Source organism: Ursus americanus, chromosome 2 (genome assembly GCF_024610735.1).
Source record: "Ursus americanus isolate L20-20 chromosome 2, mUrsAme1.1.p, whole genome shotgun sequence".
NCBI lineage: Eukaryota > Metazoa > Chordata > Mammalia > Carnivora > Ursidae > Ursus > Ursus americanus.
The window spans coordinates 104,261,383-104,281,388 of record NC_142128.1 but is presented as its reverse complement, the minus strand read 5'-3'; the positions used below and the strand labels follow the sequence as shown (position 1 = coordinate 104,281,388).

Genomic DNA, 20,006 nt, shown 5'->3' with positions numbered 1-20,006 from the left:
CAGAGTCTCTGCTTCGTCACATTCTGGGGACACTAATTCCTTACCCCTCTGTCATGGACAATAATCCGAGTCGGCCCCACCTCTTGCCTCAGATGCATGTACATTCAAACCAGCCTGGATCCCGAGTAAAAGGAAGAGTTAACATTACAACCTTGTACACACACACATACACACACACAGAGTGAAAGAAAGTTTAATAAAACAGTACTTACCTTTACTGTAGACTGCAAGCCATATTTTTATTTTACGACCTGCTAGTGGCTCATGACCCAGAGTTTGAGAAACTTCCCTAGGAGGCCAGCTAATGAGCACAGATCTTCAGCAGTCCCTCTGGAATCTTCTCAGATTATCAAATTATTTCTTCCAAACACCTAGTGAATAAATTGTTTTCCATCCCATTACACACACAGCAATGTCATAGTTTACATTAGCTGTTTCTAAGCATTGGGGTTATTGGTGTGTTTACTTCACGTTTTCCAAGAATTTCTGAGTTTTCTGCACTGAGCACGTGTTACTTTTGTAAAAGGAAATGTAAACAGTAAAAAAAAATTTGAAGAAAAGGCTCTGGTCAGGCTCTTCCCTCCTCTCAGAAACCTTCCCCGACGAAGCCCGTCCAAGCGTGGTTAGCTCCCTCCGTCTGTTTGGCCATTTGCCCTTTTGATTTCTTGTCCCAGCACTTACATCTTAGCTGATAAGGATCTGTTTTCATCATGTTTTCCTCCTGGTTCGCAGGCCCTTCCCCTCCCCTGGCTTTGTCAACCGTCATAGACCTCTTCTCCCTTCCCTCTGCAACAAAATTCTTTTTTTTTCTTTTAAGATTTTATTTATTTGAGAGAGAGAGAGCACAAGCAGGGTGGGGAGGGGCAGAGGGAGAGGAAGAAGCAGACTCCCCACTGAGCACGGAACACGACATGGGGCTCGATCCCAGGGCCCTGGGACCATGACCTGAGCCGAAGGCAGACGCCCAACAGACTGAGACACCCAGGCTCCCCTGCAACGGAATTCTTAAGCTGAAATCCATAGATGGGCTGTGAATCTTCCAAAAATGGACACAAAATTTAATGTTTATTCATTTCTTTTCTGGGAAGCAGATCCAGTTAGTTTTTGAGTGCCTACATTATGCCAGGCAAGGTTCTAGGTCCGATCCTTGGTCAGACTCTCAAGACACTGAAGAATTCCTGACCCACCGTTCTCCATACTTACCCTGTTTCCCTTTTTTGCCTAGAATGTAGGGGCCACGAGGCGAGAACTTGTCTGTCTTGCTCACCACCAGTGTCCTGCTGCCCAGAACAGTGCCTGAAACATAATGGGGCACTCCGAAAATGAGACATGTCCAGTGATGACACATTAGGTGGTAGAAAAGATATTTATTTTACTCTCCCCATTTTTTGGAGTTGAATAAATGTCCTGATGTTACTTGAGGAAGAAGGAAGGAATCACAGGCATCGTGAGGCTCTGGGAAGTCAGATTGGGCTTTCTGCTCAGTCTTGTCCCAGGATTGGCTGTGGAGCCGCGTTCGATCTGCACCCATGTAGGGGTCTGTCTCCTCGTCTCTCGGGCTGGACCCCGTGGTTGCCTCGGCCCTTTCTGTCTAAATTCCACTCTTGTTGGCGGGCTCAGGGCCCCAGGCCAAGTCCATAGGATTAGCTTCGTACGAACACCCAGGCCTCCTGAGTCCTAACGCTCGGGTTATAGAATGTACAACATTCTTTCCCTTTGGCTTCATGTCATATGGTTCATTTTGGTTCTGAAGGTAGTTTGTGCCATAAAAACCAGACAGGGTGTTGTTGAAACAGTGGGCTGTGATGTCTCAAGGTGACCTGTTGAGCCACCGAAATCGACAAGAGCATGAACCACAAACCCGCCTCTGTGCGCTGATACGGCGTGAATGTCCGATATGGCGCAGATGTTGTGAACCTGGAAACTCCGTGAAGAACCATCAGATTATCCCATTCTGCCATCAGTGGTATTTTGAGATGTGAAGTGGGGAGAAAGACTGCTGTCCCCGGTGAAGCAGACTCTCCCAACTACTGAAAATATTTTAAAAAGCAGGTCATTCCGTCTCTAATCCCAGTTGTATTTCCGTTCGTTTTCTTCGGACTTTCTTTGTGGCGAGGACTGTGTGTTTAAAGTTCAGCTTTGTGTGTGGTATTCCTGTGTTAATTTCAGTACATAGAATAAGATGTTTACAAAAGCCAACCTGAGACCCATGCTATACAGCAGTTTAGCAGCAAATTTCTACTCTGGGTATTTAACAATAATTGGGATCTTTCTATTGGCCTTACAGAAACTCAGATTAGTAGTAAAAATCTAAGCACCAGCCCATTTGGCAAACTCCTGCTCTTCAGGCTCACAACTTTGCTTCTGATTGTGCTTTTCATTCGCACCTAGCTCAGATTTTTGCTTGGTGCTTTTTTAAATCCTCTCATTTACATACTGTGGTAAATTTAAAATGAGAACAGATGAATGCTGCTAAACTTTCCTATTTCACTGATGAATATGGTATTTTGCTTCAACTATCTAGCTGTTATATATTCAATGACCTTTAAAACATGAAATAGATACTTCTTTTCATACACACTGCGCAAGATGGATTATTACTATTGTCTTCCCTCTGAGACAGGTCTGAGACGCCGGGGCCGAGCAGAGCACCTGAGAGCTGATGGTCGTGGGCGAAAATTCCGTTTCCTATTGACGGGCTGACACTGTCATTGGGGCGGAGAGGCGTCCTTCACGTGGGGTCGTCTTGGGGCCGCGCAGGTGATGCAGCCATTCCAAGTGCCTTTCTCCCTGCCCTGCAGTCCAGGGCACTACGATCTGTGGCCCTGGGCCCTTTCGGGGTGCTAGGATGCATAGTTGAAGTATGAATAAGGAAAGGGGTTGCGTTTTGGGGGTGGCTGATATGGCCTTGGCTCTAGCTAAGCCTAGTAGTTCTTACGTCATTTATCACTATTGCTAGTCCTGAGCTTGTTCTCCAGAGGAACAGAATGAGGCTTGGGGAGGTGTCAAGGGAAAATCAGAGCCCGACAGGAGTTAAGGAGGTAAGAAGAATTGTATTCAGGAACTGTTGCAAATAGGGGGAGAGAGAGCTCAGTCTACAATCGGCCTCGATGTCAAATATAGCAAGGAAAAGTGGGGGTGTGCAGGCAAGGAGCAGGATGGAGTGGGGGCCAGGGAATCAGTGAATGGAAAATGACAGAAGGGCCTTCTGGCTAAACCAGCCTAACAGGATTCTTCCTGAAGGCAGGCAGAGTGAGCACAGACCACCTGGGAAATAGTGAAAGGAGGAGGAGTTCTGATCAGATATCAAGTTTGATCAGATATCAAAGAGGGGGGCGGATTCTCTCTCAAGTGACAAGATTCTGGGCAGTGAAGACCTGATGAGGGCAGACCCTGAAACCCAAGGTCAAAGCCGAGTTGCAGAGAGGGCTCAGAGGAACCCGACTAGGTTTGGTCGAGAGTCTTTGTCAGAGGTTACATTATGAAATCATTGAGATTTCTAAAATCATGCTCCATCTGGAACCTGGTCTCTGGGTTGCATAGGCCTGTGTCCTCACTGGGTGACGGGCAGCTGGAGAGGAGAGCCTTCTGTTGGCTCCTGCATCTTGCACAGTGAGCGGCACGGCGCTCTGCAGCCCCACGGGGCCTCTATGTGGTCAGGATTTCAGTAAACCCACCAGATGTGCCATTCATAGTGCAGGTGTCTGGTGGGCAGAAGACTTCCTGGGGGAGGTAGAATAGAATGACTTTGTAGTGGCGTTCATTTGAGTTTCAGTAACCAAAATCAATCTTAATCTTAAAGTGATATATACTGCTCATAATAAAAATGCCACGATGCAGAAGACAAGAAAAATCTAGGGCACAATTTTAAAGAAAAGTACAACAATATTAAAAGAAAGGAATCTTTCTATTTCAGAATGAAGGAATAAAAAGTTTTAAAAGCTATAACGGGGACACCTCGGGGGCTCAGTTGGTTCAACGTCTGCCTTCCGCTCAGGTCATGATCTTGGAGTCCCAGGATCCAGCCGTGTCCGGCTCCCTGCTCAGTGGGGAGTCTGCTTCTCCCTCTCCCTCTCTTCCTCCCTCTTTCATGCTCTCTTTCACTCTCTCTCTCTCTCTCTCTCTCTCTCTCTCTCGCTTACTCTCTCTCTCAAATAAATAAATTAAATTTAAAAAAAAGAACTACAACGAAAAAATTCCTAGGCAATTTTGAAGTCTTTTTCGCTCCTAACATGGAAAAGTGGGCCAACTGCTAAACATTTAATTACTTTACTTCAATCTATCTTGATCACATTCAATTGTGCTAAGAAACTGGAGGCTCTGAAAGTTAATAAATGACCCTAAATCAAAATGTCTCACTCCAGATTCAGCTTGATGGAAAGCCAAGCTGGTGTCACTATATCTCACTTAAGGCAAACCTGGTATATTAAATCCAAATTTCCAAAATGGATGAGTTAAGTGGTCATTCTTCACTTAGCAACATAATCGTTGCAGTGAATTTCCCTCGCAATGCTTGTACAGCACGATTCCGTGTATTAGACTCCCTGTGCCGCATTTCAAGGACAGAGCACATTTGAAAATATTATCCAACAAACCAGCAGTTTCATATTTCTCCCAGGATTTGGTTGGGCACGATCCTGGGCCCTAAGGGAACAAAAAATGGGCCAGAATGGTCTCTGCATCTGAAGCATGTGTATTCAGGGAGCGAGGACGGCTGGAGTCCAGTGATTACTCTCCCCGGGGCGGCGGGGGGGGGGGGGTGGGGGGGGGGTGGGGGGGCAGATCTCCAAGCACCAGCCCGTTCTTGGTCTTCATCTGACTTTGGGGTGTCCTCTAGCTCCTTACCCACTGCATGCACCAGGAGCATGTAGAGTTTGTCTTGATGCGAAGCCCTGCTCCTCCACTTCCTCTCCTCGTGTTGATTCACTGAAAGGGAAAGCCTGACATAATTAGGTCTGAGGAGAGTGGTCGGGTGGTTTTCATCCTTGATCCTGCCCTGGCCGGGTTGGGGGGGGGGGGATTCCCTTGTAGTTCTGTAGGTGATCTGAGCTTGCTGGGCCATTCGGGTTTTTGAAAGCTAAAGATGTGGGGGCCTTTCAGGGGTAGAGTCAGATGACAGATTTGCACAGAGAGTGGCAAAATAAATAGTATTTTTTAAAAAAATGGATGCCTCAGTTACAGTGAAGCCAGTGTGGGAGAATCTGCTTCAGAAAATGATTTCTTAGAAGACATGAGAGTGAGCTGTTAGCCATGTCTGTGATTCTTTTCATGCAAACACATAAGGAAAACCAGTCTTTCTGCCTTTATTTTTATTCTAATATACCTAGGTCAAAGTGGGTCATTTCCCAGCATTAAGAAAGGGGGGTGGGGCCAGGGAAAGTAGTTTACTTTTTGTTTTTGGTGAGAGGGAGGTTCCTTCTTTCTTTTCTTTTTATTTTGAGGGGCAGTCTTCCATCTTTATCCCCTCTTTCTCATTGTGCTTTTCCTGGACCTTTTATTATGCTTTTATTTAACTTCCTATTGTGGAATTGGGCTGCGGGGGTGGGGGGGGATGGCCAGAGTTCAGCCTGAAGGTCTTTTCGTGTAGATGCTATATTTTTAATAAATGTGAAATACGCTCATCGTGCTGTCTCCTAAAGAACGTTTGTTTTTTAAGGGTCTTTGTGCATTCATCTGGGGAAAAAAAAGCAACCAAATCTGCTCTATTCAAATTCCAAATTCTAGGGGAGCAGATTGTCACAGAATATACAGAGATGAACTTCCAAAAATGAAAACGGATGGAGAAATCATAGGTATTCATTGCACAGGCTAGAAACATTAGTGCTTGGAAGTCATAAATGGGCATCCTGCTTTATCACAATTAGTTTGTCGATTGTTTCCTAATTTTTCTTTATGGGAAGGATCCTACAAATATTCAAGTTCAGCCTGTGTCTCCTTTGTTGATCCTGGAGACACAAAGGAAGTTTCATTCATTCTCTGTGTCCAATCAACAGTGAAAATTATCACAAACTAGAGATAAGTCATATAAAGGTCCTCATTGTTTCATAGTTGGTTTTGCATCCAAGGCACGGTTCTTTCTTTTTAAATGTACTATAGAAGCCGTGCAGAAGAGATAGGGAGAGAATCCACCCTTTAAAAAGTAAAAACGCCTTGGCTTTGCCTGGCCCATCGGTCTCCATATTTATAATGGCTTCTGCCCGTTCACAGCATCGTGCATTCAGAAATGGTGTTTTCAATGCAGTGTATTTATTTCTGAACTTCCTGCTGACGGCAGTCTTTGTGCAAACATGACATTTGTAATGTTGGTGGTTGATGTCAGAGTCCAGTCTCGAAGTTGACTGTTGCATTAGTTTTAGGAAGCTTTTGTCCTTCACATGCTGATTGAAGTCACTCAAAATTGATTCTTAAAAGAGAGATCATTTCTGTGTTTGTGTAATTGCAATCTCATGCGTGCTTTATGGATTTCACTTGGCACTCTCCATCCCCTCGGTTAAGTGGTTATCAAAGGTGGTTATCATCACTTACAACATGAGGAAAGCAAGAGACAGAGGCTTTGCTGACTTGCACTGAGCCCGCATTGCCACGGGACTGGCATGTGTTTTCTTCTCTTTTTGGCTGCAATTCCCAACGTATCTCTCTGTCAGAAATATCATCATCAAGTGTCCTGCTAGGGATGGAGATCTCTCTGTAGGAGGCTTTTGTAGGAGGCTTTAGGAGCCATCCTGAAATGAGGTCTCAAGACACAGCTCGGTTTGATCTTGACTTTTGGGTGGGTCTGACCAAGTCCCTAATTTTAGGAGCATACTTCTCATGAAGAAGTCTGGCTATTCCAGATGAGGCTCCTAAGACCTTTGCTGTAAGAGAAATTCATCCACACCTTCAGCCTCGCGGGCCCAGGACCCTGTCTCTACTCTCATCTCGTGCCTTAAGCATTTTTGGTTCCAGACGTATTGACCTCCAGTTTCCATGGTTCGACAGCCATTACACATTGTACTAAACCTCTTGCTACTGTGTACAAATTTTCTGACACACCTTACGATAAGGATGATTATTGCAGACTATATAATTATACAACACATAATAATTACCATTATTATAGCAGTAGCTAACCTTGGATAGTACTTACTATGCACCAGCCATTGTCCTTGATCTGAGCACTTTATTAACACATCTAATTCTTATATCAATCCTGTGAGGCAAATACTGCTCAGGAAACTGAGGCACAGTGGGGTCACACAGATGCTACATGACGGAGGCGGAACCCAAACCCATGCAGCGTTGCTCCCACATCTATGAAGAAGGGATGCTGGTGTGAAGACCTTAGGAACATTTTAGCTCCCATGATACAAATATTTATTTATTTATTTACTTACTTTACTATTTTTGAAGATTTATGTATTTATTTTAGAGAGAGAGCGAGTGTGGGGCAGGGGAAGGGGTGGAGGGAGAGGGAGAATCTTAAGCAGACCCCCCCCCAAGCACGGGGCTCGATCTCACGACCCTGAGATTATGAGCTGAGCACAAACGAAGAGTCAGACACACTCTCTGTGTTCTCCAAGCTGCCGTCCTGCCCTAAACCATGACTGTGGTCGCGCAAGGAGCATCTGGTCAGTTTGTGATGTCAGTGTTGCATGTATTTCTTGCACCCGAGAACCCTGTGTCTCCGTGTGAAAATCTTATGTGCTGACCGATGGGATAAAATGTGGTCGAGAGCCGAAAATACTCACATTCTCAGATATGTTTCTGTTTCCTCAAATTCAAGGCAGGTTGATGAATGAAGAAGAGTAACAGTCATTTGAAGTAAGGGGGTGGCAGGAAGGGCAAGTCAGTAGAATCCTGTTTCCCCACAATAAAGAAAGCCGTTGCTCAGTACTGACAGAGTGCTGTGACGTCGCACGCGGGGCCCCACGACAGGTCTGCCTCACTCCAGAGCCCGCGTGCTCTCTGCAGTGACAGCTCACTGTCCTTCCGCCACTCACTGAGATGGTGGTCCTAATGGACCAAGTGGCTATCAGGGGGCTTGTGAAGACGCGGTCAGGTAGAGGCCCGAGAAGGGTCGCCAGGAACAAAAGTTACTGGAAACGAGGAGCCTTGCAAAAAGGCTACTGGGGGACAATGGGTGTACGTAAAAGAAAAAAAAGTGCACGCCCTTGCACAAGCGCGGAGAGTTTCTCGTCTGTTTGCACGTGCTGTCGAGCGTGTTGATGCTTCCCACGTCTTACCACGTAGGGGCGAGGGGGTAACCTTGTGCCACCGGGTATCCCTGTCACACAGGCTTTATTGCCGTTATGTCACAGTGTGTTTGCTCCCTCCTTTCTGTCACCGTGGCAGTACTCACGTTATGGAGCTGGGGGAGCTCGAGGCCGTTGTTCATCGGCGTGGCACAAACTGGACCTATAAAAAATCTGTTTGATGGAGCAATTTATCAGGGGTTAATAATGTGCATATATTATATGTAAGTGTATATATATTTGTTCTTTTTTGGTTACCCAATACAGAGGCCTCTACTTAAGGCACAATAAAGAAGCACATTTTTTTTCCACAAAATGCCCGGTTTCTTATTTTAAACACAAAGTTTGTGCCCTGAGCACTACTTTGTATAGGAGGGTCTCGAGCACGACTGTCCATGTCTGCCGAGGCGGCGAGGATGGAACTAGTGACAGCCAGCAATGGTCCATCCGAGCATGCTTAACTGGCAAAGTGACAGGATCACCTCAACGCCGTGAAGCCTGGAAATTTCCTCTCCTCCGAAAGCTGACGCAGCCCGGTCTTGGGGAACATCTAACCGGACATTTTAACCCAGACAAAGATGTTTCAGAGGATTAGCAGCCCAAACTTCCATTTCCAGGAGTTGGAGGAATTGTAGGTCTGGGGGGAGTGGGGGGGGGGGGCAAAGTGCCAAGCGCACATCTCCATTGTTAAGGGTCTGGTGACGAGGCTGGGGGTAAGTGCGTGACTCTCTTTCAGTGACGTCACGGTCACACAGAGAATCTCCCAATGTCCAGTCTCGCCTGGGGGTTCTTTCTCCGTGTCCTGTTTGTGTGGGCTCTCCCCATCCCACTGGGCGGGGGCTCCCTGCGTCTCTAGGTGGTTGAAGTCAGTGGCCCTTGGCCTGTGCCTTCCAGCTCACCTGAGGAGAACCACGATTCCCAGCAAGGCACTGCCTGTTGTATCTTATTGCTTAATTATTATACCTATTTAATGCCACTTAGAACATTGTCAGCTGTTGAGAAAGGGTAATTATCACTAGTCAAATGAAAAACACTTTTTTGGCTGCCTTATGGATACACATTTTACTGGTACCTTGATACATAATGAAGCCTGATAGCAGAACTTTTGCTTGTCTCTTCTTCCAGCCACAGCTGTTTCCCTGCTAAATCCATCCCATCTGTCTTCCCTTCCGTAAAGCTGTAGGCGGTGCAGCATAAGTACAGAAGCAGTTCAGTGCTATTTTGGATAAACATAGCTGAAATTTGAATCTTTGCCATTTGCGATGCACACATTTTGTTTTACTGCTGTAAAGAGAGCTGTCAAAATACAACTACATGGATAATTTACTAAAATACAGTCAAATATAAGGTTGATCAAAGAGAAAGTACAGTGGGTCAGCCTGACTGTTCCCGTCTGTGCTCTGTAAGGTGTCCTGGCCTCGGGATCCCAGGCGCGCTGGTTGGGGAAGGCGGCGTCTCCGCGGTCTTTGTTTTAATTCCGCAGCACAACTCCAGGAGCGAGCGGTTCCTTCTAACTGTCTGCGGCAGGACTAGCAGAGTCCTTGAGAGGCCTTAGAAGTCCATTTTCTTAGTCTCCAAAAAATGTGCCTCGATGGGACACGTTTTCTCCCTCTTGGCACACGCAGTCAGATTGGAGCTATATTACCATTCTCCTGTGTTTTGAAACTGATTGCATCGAAACCTTTGTTTCCAGTGACACAGTCCATTTTAGTTCTGTCCGACTCTATTTCAGGGTTATTGGTGCATATAAATGTACCATTGTGCCCTTTTTTGTCGTTCATCAGTAATACACGGTGCTGTGGAGTCAATGGAGAAGCTTTCTTGAATGAAAGAATGAATGAATTCGTCTTCTGAAGCCAAAAACCGCTCCCCTGCACCTGGGCCCTCCCCTCGCACATCTGTTTGCTGCCTTCCTTACCCAAGTGCAAGGGTCTTTCTAGAGGCGCTGTGACCTCTGCGAGGGGAGGGGCCGGGGTCTGATGTATTTGGGTAGCCGCTGTGGCCAGAGCTCAAGAAATGCGTTCGGAATTCTGTTCACACAAAGCTGAGTCACGTCATCTCAATGATGTCACTAAGTGATCCCTCAGTCTCAAACAGAGAGGTTAGATTTAACTTGCCTCCTTTCCACCAGAGAGGTTTTGCTCCTCACACTTTCCCAGAAGCATCTTTGCAAAATCTTTGCAAAATTCCCACAAATCCAGATCCTGTTCGCAACTACATGGCCTCCTTGGAGCGAAATCCTCTCGGTCTTGTTCTCCCCCATTTCTCAGTACCCACGAGAGAGGACGTTGTAGGTGTCGGGTAAATGTTTGTCGAGCAAATGAATGTTGTGGTCTTTTCTTCACGTTGCGCTCAAGTCCCTGCCTCGTGGTCAGCTTGAAAACACAAGCATCTATAGTGCGTATGGTATTTAAGCAGCTTTAGCAAAATTGTAGTGCTGCTGGGTCTCCAGCTGCTGCCAATGAAATTGTTCTCCTAGAAAGCCCCCAAGGCCGCCTCTGCACCACGGCATTGCCCTTTCTTTCATCTGGTTTTCTTTTACGGGGGAAAAAAAGCCCACGTTCTTCGGAAGGCAAAAGCATAACTTCAACAAATGCAACAACTCCTCTTCTCCGGCTGAAGGTGGAGAGGGCGGCGTTTGCCAGTGGTTCTTTAAATGCTCTCTAGAGAAAGAGGGTGAGCAAATCTTTAAATTTACACTGTGATGCCATCTGATTTCAGGCCAATAGGTGCTTTATAAGTGCAATCTGTGATGGCCGGCATTACAGTTCCTGCTTTGGCCCAACACCTTCCTGTGGCAGGCTCTGTGCTGGACATTTTGGGCACCTGTAAGACCCAGCCGCTGTTCGCAAGGGACTGACCTACTGGACACGGTTCTGATGCATGGCCGTCTGAGAGCCATACTGTGGAACACAGAAGGAACAGGTAGGGGGAGATCAGACCAGGCTTTGCAGAAAAGTGATTCTTAACTCGAAGGAGAGCAGGGTATATGCAGACAGTAAAAAAAACCCAAAAAACAAAAAACAAAAAAACCCACTTTTTTCTAATAAGATTCTGTGGATTCCACGCTTTGGAAGATCCTTTTAGACTTCAGACCCAAGATGAGAAGCAGTACGTGACTTCCGTCTGACCTCCCTTCTATTGCCAATGTCCGAGCACAGCTCTGTGCCTCGATGGACCACCCGGTGGCTCAGTCTGCCAGCCTGGAGCGGCGCTGCGGCCATCTAGCCGAGACCGTCCTGACTCGCACAGTCCCTATAATGCCTGTGCAGCACGACCCAATCACAGTGTGGGTCTCCGAGCAGACTTTTAACGTGGGAGGGAGAAAACAATATACGTAACAAAAAATGTTCTCTCTGGTAACATTACTCATTTAACTCAGCGGATGATAAGTTTGGTGAGTTTTTCAGTAATTCATTGATAACTTCTCCCCATGTTTATGATCATTCTAGAGCCTGTGCTTTTGACTCCATTTGCATGGGAGGTACTCTCCGCCATCTGTGATGGGGAAGATAACAAGACCATTCTGCCACATGGGCACAGGCCCACACAGGGTATTTAAAAAGCTGTGTCTCCTGGAGATACGTGTCCGTGAAATCGGTGGGAACTCTCAGTGTTCCTATGAGAGCCGGCCGGTGTAAGTGACTATTGTCTAGAGAGAAGGCTGGAAATAACCCAATATATATTCAGAACCTTGTGAAGAAAGTTGGGTTGCCGTGGTCAGCTCCTCTGGACCCGACATTGCTGACAGGGTTGGACAAAATGGTATTCATAGAGGGGAGCAAAGTGGCTAGCAAGAGTTAACATGACCCTGATGGACACCTGACCTTCAGAGTAATATTTATTTTTTGAAATTTCCATTTAAAGCACGTGGTGGTATTAGCGGTACTTAAACTATATTTTTTTTCTGAATATTGCACACTTAGGCTTTTCAGTCGTGCTAATGTTTACCGGGAGCTTGTACGGGTATTCCCATTCTCTGGGTTGGGCTAGTTGCCACGTGGTGAAGCTGCCTCTTTGTTCTTCCGAGAGGTCACGAGGTAGCGGTTCTGTCTCGTCTTCAGGTACGTGACCACAGCACTGAGTGGACTCACCTCGCTACCAGTTGATCTGAGCAGGACAAAGAGCAGCGGGTAGTTGTCCGAGACTATACGTAATAGTTCACTGTACAAGTAAGACTGCTACCCCTTAGCTAACTGGGATGCCAGGGAATTACTAAAAAAATCTAATTAATACACACTATTAAACATATTTACACACACTGAACTATTTCAAACCAGTAATGCTGGAATAAAGACAAAATAATACTGTGTATTTACATAACACCATAACACCTCTCATTCGAGAAATCTCAAGCCTTCGCTAACTAAGCTGAACAACACCCCACGAGGTGTGTCGGAAGTAAAAGGTAGAACCAAACAAGAAGCTGAAGAAAGGAGAGAAGCATGTGTGCTTGCAGAGGGTGGTAAAGACTATCGGGAGCCCTCAGGCATTTGAGTTCAAGTCACCCCCAGGGAAGGGAGCATAGACCAAAGGGCCTGTAAGGGTCATGGGCGATTATGGAACTTGCCTCCTCATCTGGCCACGTGGCCCATTGTGTATCTTTCCCTAGACCCAACTGAATCTAATTTTCTTTTTTTTTTTTTTTCCCCTGAGCCAGAATTTTTTTTACCAGAGTCTGACAGTCTGCTTTCCAGAAATGCCCCGGAGTGGTCAGACGCAGCAAAGTCAGTGGGAAAGGTGTCGGTGAGCCCTGGTCTCCCCCTGGCAGGGTCAGAGTGGTTGGGAGGGTCAGGGTTGATGCCGTGTCCAGCACCTCCCCTAACAGGACTGGCCCAGCACAGCGAGAACATTCCAGGACTTCTGCAGAGCACCTGGGGCAGGCCTGGAGCTGGGTGCGGTCGAGTCCCAGGAGACGCCACGTGAGCACAAGAATATAAACAGGCCAGTGGGAAGAGCGCCTACACGTTTAGATTTCTAAATAGCATTAGCGCCTTGGGATGAGTTTTGAATCCGATATGCTATCGGATTTCCAGAAAGTTTGGTGCTGGAGTCAGTTCTCATTTGGTTTTGCTCCATCCTGAATTTATTCACCTGCTCCTTTGAGGAAAAAGAGGAACTCTGTCCCTGTAAGTCTTTCTCACAGTAATGCTGGCTTGTAGCGTAACCTTTCAGAGTTGGGGACAATTTAGGTGTCACACATACCCATGATAGGATTGCTTTCAGACACTATAATTTCAGTGTCTCTGAAATGTAATAAATAGGGCTTTGTCTGGGTTTGGGAAATAATGTTTTCTTCCCAAACAGCTGTTCATTTGTATTAACAATTTTCCTCTCTCTGGAAAGGCAGTGTTTCTGTTTTATATCTAATCTCGTCTCCCATCACGTTAGCTGCGTTCACTCCCTTGCTGGGGTAGTGGTTTTCCCATCCCTGAGCACCACGGGCAGATGACAAAGCTGACCTCAGGGGCTTCGAGAGGAGAAGATACCACTTGCTTTTCCTTAGCTTTATTCCAGGTCAGACCGCCCCGGCGTGCTTCGGGGGGCTGGCTGATCTCACTGCCTTCTCATTTCATGAGACCAGATGCAGGGTGAACAAATCTATGGCCCCTTCTTCAGCTGGCAAAGCAAGAGATCCTTGGCTTTTCATTTGGGGGCCCCTAAGGAGCACCCAAAGAGGCATTTCTGAGGCAACTGCGAGCTCTGGCCACGGGGGCTACGCCAATATATCTGATACTGGCCCTCCCCCCAAAGAGCTCACAACCCATTCGGGCCTACCCAGGACTTTTGCACATGGGAAAAAGGAAGCAGAGAATCACGTGTGTGAGACTGTGAGTATCAGGTAAATTCTCCCAACAGTCTTGTGAGATAGACAGGTGGGGCGAGTGTGGCAACAAGTTTACTTTGCGGAAATCTGGGCACAGAGGGGCTAAGTAGCGCCAAATTCCTGTGGCGGTAGGCTGAGAAGCGCACCCTTTGCTACTCAGTGTCTCTGAGAGTCGTGGAGGGAAGGGCAGTTAAGACTGTGCATTCTGAGCCCGCGTGGCTTGGCCTCAGATACCGGTGCGGCCCGCTTCTGGGCTGTGTGATTTGGGGTGAGCTACTTAACGGGGCCTCAGTGTCTCCCTTGATAAACTTACGGCAATGGCGTTAGGTATCCCATGGGGTTCTTAAGAGAAGTCAGTGGATTATTACCCAGAAATGCTCAGAACAGTGGCTGGCACGTAGTAGGTTCTCAGCTAGCACCAGCTGTGTGACTTGTGTAAGTGCTGGGCACAGGGAACAACGTGATCAGAGCTGTACGGCGCCCCAGGAGCGGGAGTTCAGTGCGTCCGCCGCACGCCTTTAGCGATGTTAGAAAACGGTGTTTTTGTCCTCGTGCCACAATCCAGGACTCCTCCAGCCCCTGAAATTGATGAAGGACAAATAGGTCACAATGTCTGCCTCTGGGGAGGCTGGCCTCACTCCCTGGGGGACAGTCACTATGCAGGGCTCCCCCCCGACAGATCAGGGTGCTGCCTCACAAAGGACACATTCCGGAATGCTCTTGAGAGACTCAGATCCTTTACCTTTGAAACCCGTGGTGCCACTTTGTGTTTCTGCAGCACTCGGTTCACAATCTCTTATGCTCAGCCCCTCCTGGAAGCTGCTGTTGACTGTTGACTGAGAACGTGACCGAAGACTGATGAATTTGGAAGCAAGTGAAGTGATAACAAAGGGGGCTGGCTGGTTGGTTGGTTGGTTAAAATCCTATTTTGTTTTGAACTGGGTTGAAGTCAGCCATGAAACAGTGCCTTTGGAAGTCAGTCCAGGTCCAATCAGATGAGGCGGAGATGGGGAGGGAGAGAGCAGAGGCCAGGGGAGCAACTCACCTGACCTCACGGCGCCTGGGGTCCCGCTGCCCCAGAAGCCCGAGCAGAGCACGGGAAGAGCTTGGGGCTTTGTGTGGGGAGAGCTGGCTGCTTGGGCACATATGGGCGCCACGGCTCCCATGGCTTCACGTCAGCATCTGATCAGCAGCCTCCAAATGTTCTAGCATCCCTCGCAGAGAAGTTGGATTTAGAAGCCTTCTATTGATAGTTAATTGGTCTTGAAAGACTATTCTCTTGACAGGAAATTTCTGACAATCTCAGGGATGCTACACTGGACTCCAGACCTAGAACGACGACTCTGTCGGTGTGTGTTTCTGTGTGCAGTGCGTTCAAACGCATGCGTCCTGTCCTGCCCTAATTTGTCACTGTGCTGTCGGGAGCACCAGCGTCCCGGCGCTGTGGGAACGCACATGAACACAGCTGAGGCTTGGACCGCGGATCCTGTAGCGTCTCCCAGCAGACACGGACATGTGGTGGAGACAAGCAGTTTCATGCTAGGAACTTCTTGCTAAACGTCCAGTAGTTAAGTTCCACCCCAGGACCGCGTGCTTGGACAAAGGAGCACCAGGTTTTAATCAGAGATCTGGCTCTTAGTCCTGCTTCACTATTTTATAGGATCATGGGTTCAGAAGACCAGACCTGTGATTGCCTTCTAGTTCTCTACTTCCTGGGTGAGGTAGGCAAGATACTGGTGGCGTCTCTGATAAAGCAAGGATCACAATAGTAGCAATAATACCTTCTTTAAAAGGTTGCTATTAATGACTGAAAAATGGCTGGAAAAGCACTTAGCACTGTAACTGCACAGAGAAAAGGCTCAAATAATAATAATAATAATAATAGCTCATATTGTTGATTGCTTCAGTTATTATTATTTTTAAAGATTTTATTTATTTATTTGAGAGAGAGCAGGGCAAGAGGGAGAAGCAGACTCCCCACTGAGCAGGGAGCCCTGCTTGGGGCTCGATCCCAGGACCCTGTGATCATGATGGGAGCCAAAGGCAGACCCCTAACCAGCTGAGCCACTCAGGTGCCCCAATGTTATTTTATTATTGAATCTTCATTCATTTGATAGAAGAAACATTTCCTACATTCCAGGGCTGTTTTCAGAGTTAGGTGAGCACATGTATGTGGAAGCACCTTGCATATGCTCTGAAGCACTTTATTGAAAATATTAATAATAATGGTCATATTTTTACTTACTGAGAATCTACTAAGTGCCAGGCACTTTACACACTGTCTGTTATTCTCCAGATAGTCCTGGGAGGTGGTAAAATATTGGAAATGAAACAGGCTTAGAAGAATTTGCCTGGGATCCTGCTCAATTTCAACCTAGATTTTTTTTTTTTAATTCAGAGTCCTCATTCTACATAGCCACATCTCAATGGTAACAACAGAATTGTCAATAATAGTTTATTGTTCCTGTTGACAATGGAGTTGCGCTCCCAGCATCTAGTCTGAGCGGTGGTGCCGTCATCGAGTGGTGTAACATACGCTGCAGATGCTTTATATTAAAACGTATGATTTTGGTGAATGACATTTACTACACACTCACAGACTTGCGTGTGTGTCCACCCATAAAGCCCGGGGCTATGAGGGGAGTTCCAGAGAGAAGGAACGTGTCTCGGTGCCCAGGCAGCGGCTGTGTGGTCTGGTCGGAAGACTTGCGCTGTCCCCAACGAGGATAATCTGAAGGGCATACTTTTTGAATGGCTGCATTCTGAAACTTTCATCATAGCATTCAATGCTTTTTTAGTCGCTCCTCATGTTTTTACATTTCACTTACATGAATTTTCATTCATAGTGTAGATTACAAGTAAATGGAATTTAGAGCCTGGTGCCCCTGCCTGCATGCGAATTTGAACTAGCTTCTTGCTCACCGGGTGAGTGGTGTGTTCGGGTGGGCACCCGGGAGCCGGGGCAGACTGGGGTGCTGTCCCTGCACATCTGGACCCTACTGGACTTCAGGAGATCGGCATGGCTTTTGGGGTTGGCAGTCCTAACTACACAGCCTTGCTGAAGTTCGGCTGCTTTTTAAATCCTCCCTAAGCCTCAGCCTCCACATCTATGAAACCCAAAGACTAATACACGTCCCTCAGAGTTTCCAGGCAGGTAAAGGGATATCTCACTTAACGTGCTCAGCACTTAAACTGCCGAGTTCCTTTGCCACCCTTTTTTGACTTATGAAAAAAAATAGGTCTACTTTTGCAACAGTGGAATATTTGGTGTGCTTTTTTACCGTCTCTCATCTCCACGGACTTGGAACACCACACGTGCTCAACCAACACGTGATTCAAACACATTTACAAGAAGATGGGAAACTTCGCTTTTCACCTGTGGCGGAGTGGTGCCCCCAGTGGGGCTGTCCCATCTGCAGAGGGCTGTCTGCCTGGGAGCGGAGGGAAGGTCGCAGCTGTCCCCCTGTCACAGAGGCGGCAGTAACTGCCCCTCATCCCACTCTCTAGCGTCCTGGCCGTGATCACTCACATGCGTCCACCAGCTTTAACTTTTGAGTTTGGAAGAAACCCATCATTTTCACCTGTGTCTTTCTGATTCCTGGCCTGATAAAATATTTTAGATTATTCTCCCAATCCTGCTCTCCCCCCACCCCCCAACTGTTCTAAGTTACAAACGGCCAGATTTCAGTCATCAGGAGAGTAGAATGTATTATTTTTTTGCAGCCTGTCTTTCTGGGGGCCGGATTCCAAGGAGGCAGCCCGTGCGCTCACAGGCCAGGAGAGCCAGGATTTCAGCAGTGACAACAATCTTTGCTCTTCGTTCGGAAAAGCAGTGTGTCGGTGGGGCTCATTAGCATACAGCCGCCCCGTGCTTGCTAACAAAGCGGATATCTGCTAGTTCGCAGCTTGTCTGTCTTCCTTGACTGAAAAGAGAGGAGAAATAGCTTCAGGCAAGGGTGCTGTCCCTCTCTGGGGGCAAAAAAGCATCACAAGGATTCCCGGAGGGAGAGCTTTGAAGCGGTTTGCAAGTCTTCCTGCTTGGGAGAAAGGGAGACCAGCCATCCTTTGTTTTTCTAATCTTGTTTTAAAATCATGACAAGCAAACAAATTGCCTTGTTGTCAAGTTAAAATCGAGCGAGTCCTGAATAATTCCCGATCATTCCTTTAATACTGTCGTTTCGTTAGGCAGCTTCCAAAGACAGAACTGTCTGTGGGCAGAGGTCCCCGCGCATGCCCTCCTCTCGGTCTGTCTCTCTACCCCTCTTTTGTTAGGGGGATGGAGGGAAGAAGAAACGCACAAGCAGATGTGCTGCTAGATTTACGGGCTTCTGCCAACCATATGGCATCTTAAAGAAAGATGGTTGGAGCGTCTGGATTAGCAAAGAGTCGGGATGGGAAGCCATGTGTCGTGTTGGTACAGGCAGTTGTTCGAGCTCTCTCTAAATGGCTTCAGGAGATTGTGTAATGGAACAAATGGTCCTGCGAGCCCAGGAACAGCCTTGCCGCTGCTGGAGAGGCAATCGGCCCTCAGGCGGGTACTGCTTCCCTTTTTTCTCCCCCAGTGTTCTGTGTTCTTCTTTTAGTGTTCTTCGAACTCCCAGAAGTGACTCCGAACTTTGCAACTTCGAAGGATGCTCCCAGCTCTCCCCGCCGGGATGTCTGCCTGAACTCTCCTCTCTCTCTCTGACCTGCGAATTAATACAGCTTTGGTCCTGCTCAGGGTCGGCTCCTCTGTGGCTCTGTGGGGGGTCCGGGACGCAACTCCCCCCCCCACATGCCTCCTGACAAAGGCCTTTCCCAGGGAGGTTGCCAGGCTATTAGGACATTTGTCCTCCCCCCAGAATTTTCAGAAACCCCAAGAGATGGAAACTCTTTCATTCCTTAGTGGGTCAGCTCAGAGTTTTCTGTGGTCCCAGGGGTTGAGCATATAAGAGATTGTCCCTTCGCTATTCTGGATCTCGCGTGTGGCATTAAAAAGATTGTACTGAGCCCCTGGCAGTGGATTCTTTGGACTTTTAGGTCACACATTGCCATTTACTGAGCACATTCAGTGACCTCTGGACTCTACTCCCTGATACAAAATGTAAATATAAGTTTAAGAGTTGACACACTGTGATTTTTGGAGGCGCACTGGCAGTATTTTATCTGTGGTCAAGTTCTCTGTCCCTTCTTGTTTTGAAAGATGGAGGCAGAAGGAGCTGGGAGACCTCCCAGCAAGAGCAAATCTTTGGAGTTGTTCTCTTGGCCAAGCTCTTTGGACATTTCCGCTGCATTCTACGGCCAACAGATCTCATTTTATTGTCATTTCAGAGCCACTATGTATGCAATGCGGCATCTTTAGCTGCTGGGAAGCTGGGTCGGCCTCCTCAGCGGGACGGATGGGCAACTCTGGGTGCCGTGCTGTGTCAGACACTGTGGTCCCCGGAAGGTGCCATAAGTAGCTGATTCAGTAAAAGAACTGGTCGATTTATCTGACCAAATGATCAAACCTGTTTGATGCCATAGCCAGTCGGGTCGGTGGGAGGCTCTGGTGGTGCCTGGTTTGGGCCGCACACCACGGGAGCAGAGAGCACGGGACCTGAACACCTTCGTGGCTTGAGCTGCCACCTCCTTGACGACGGGTGGGGAGCCCAACGGGACAGGCCCCAGAGAATGGGAGCAAGTAAGAGGTTGCAAAAGCGTAAGCTCTGGTCAACTGTGGGAAATAGGAAGCTACCTCGTCTACTGCAACTCCTACCAAAGGTACTTTGAGCAGTGAAAATGCATTGCAGTTTATTTTGCTGCGTAACGACGCAAAGTCTCCCCCCACAACCACACACACAAAAGAAAGGAAACCTAGAGCATGTGCGACTGGGCTCCAGTGGGAGGAAAGGGCGCAGCGTCTAGAAATCCGAACGTGTCCTCACACTGTCATCGTTTTTGTGTACTCGTGGCTGAGGCAGTGATTT

General features: G+C 47.5%; 1 protein-coding gene across 4 annotated transcripts in view; it reads left to right on the top strand.

Moving 5' to 3' along the window:
• The window catches only part of SDCCAG8 (SHH signaling and ciliogenesis regulator SDCCAG8), a 226,102-nt gene that overhangs the window by 183,416 nt on the left and 22,680 nt on the right, over positions 1–20,006 (top strand). Inside the window, exon 17 of one of the 4 annotated variants that reach the window (XM_045796085.2) lies at positions 2,624–4,738. The exons of the other annotated variants lie outside the window; for them this stretch is intronic. Within the exon in view, the coding sequence (XP_045652041.2) occupies positions 2,624–2,663 (40 nt within the window). The 3' untranslated portion in view covers positions 2,664–4,738. Of the gene's footprint in view, positions 1–2,623; positions 4,739–20,006 lie in introns of those variants that run through there. 4 annotated transcript variants of the gene reach the window in all.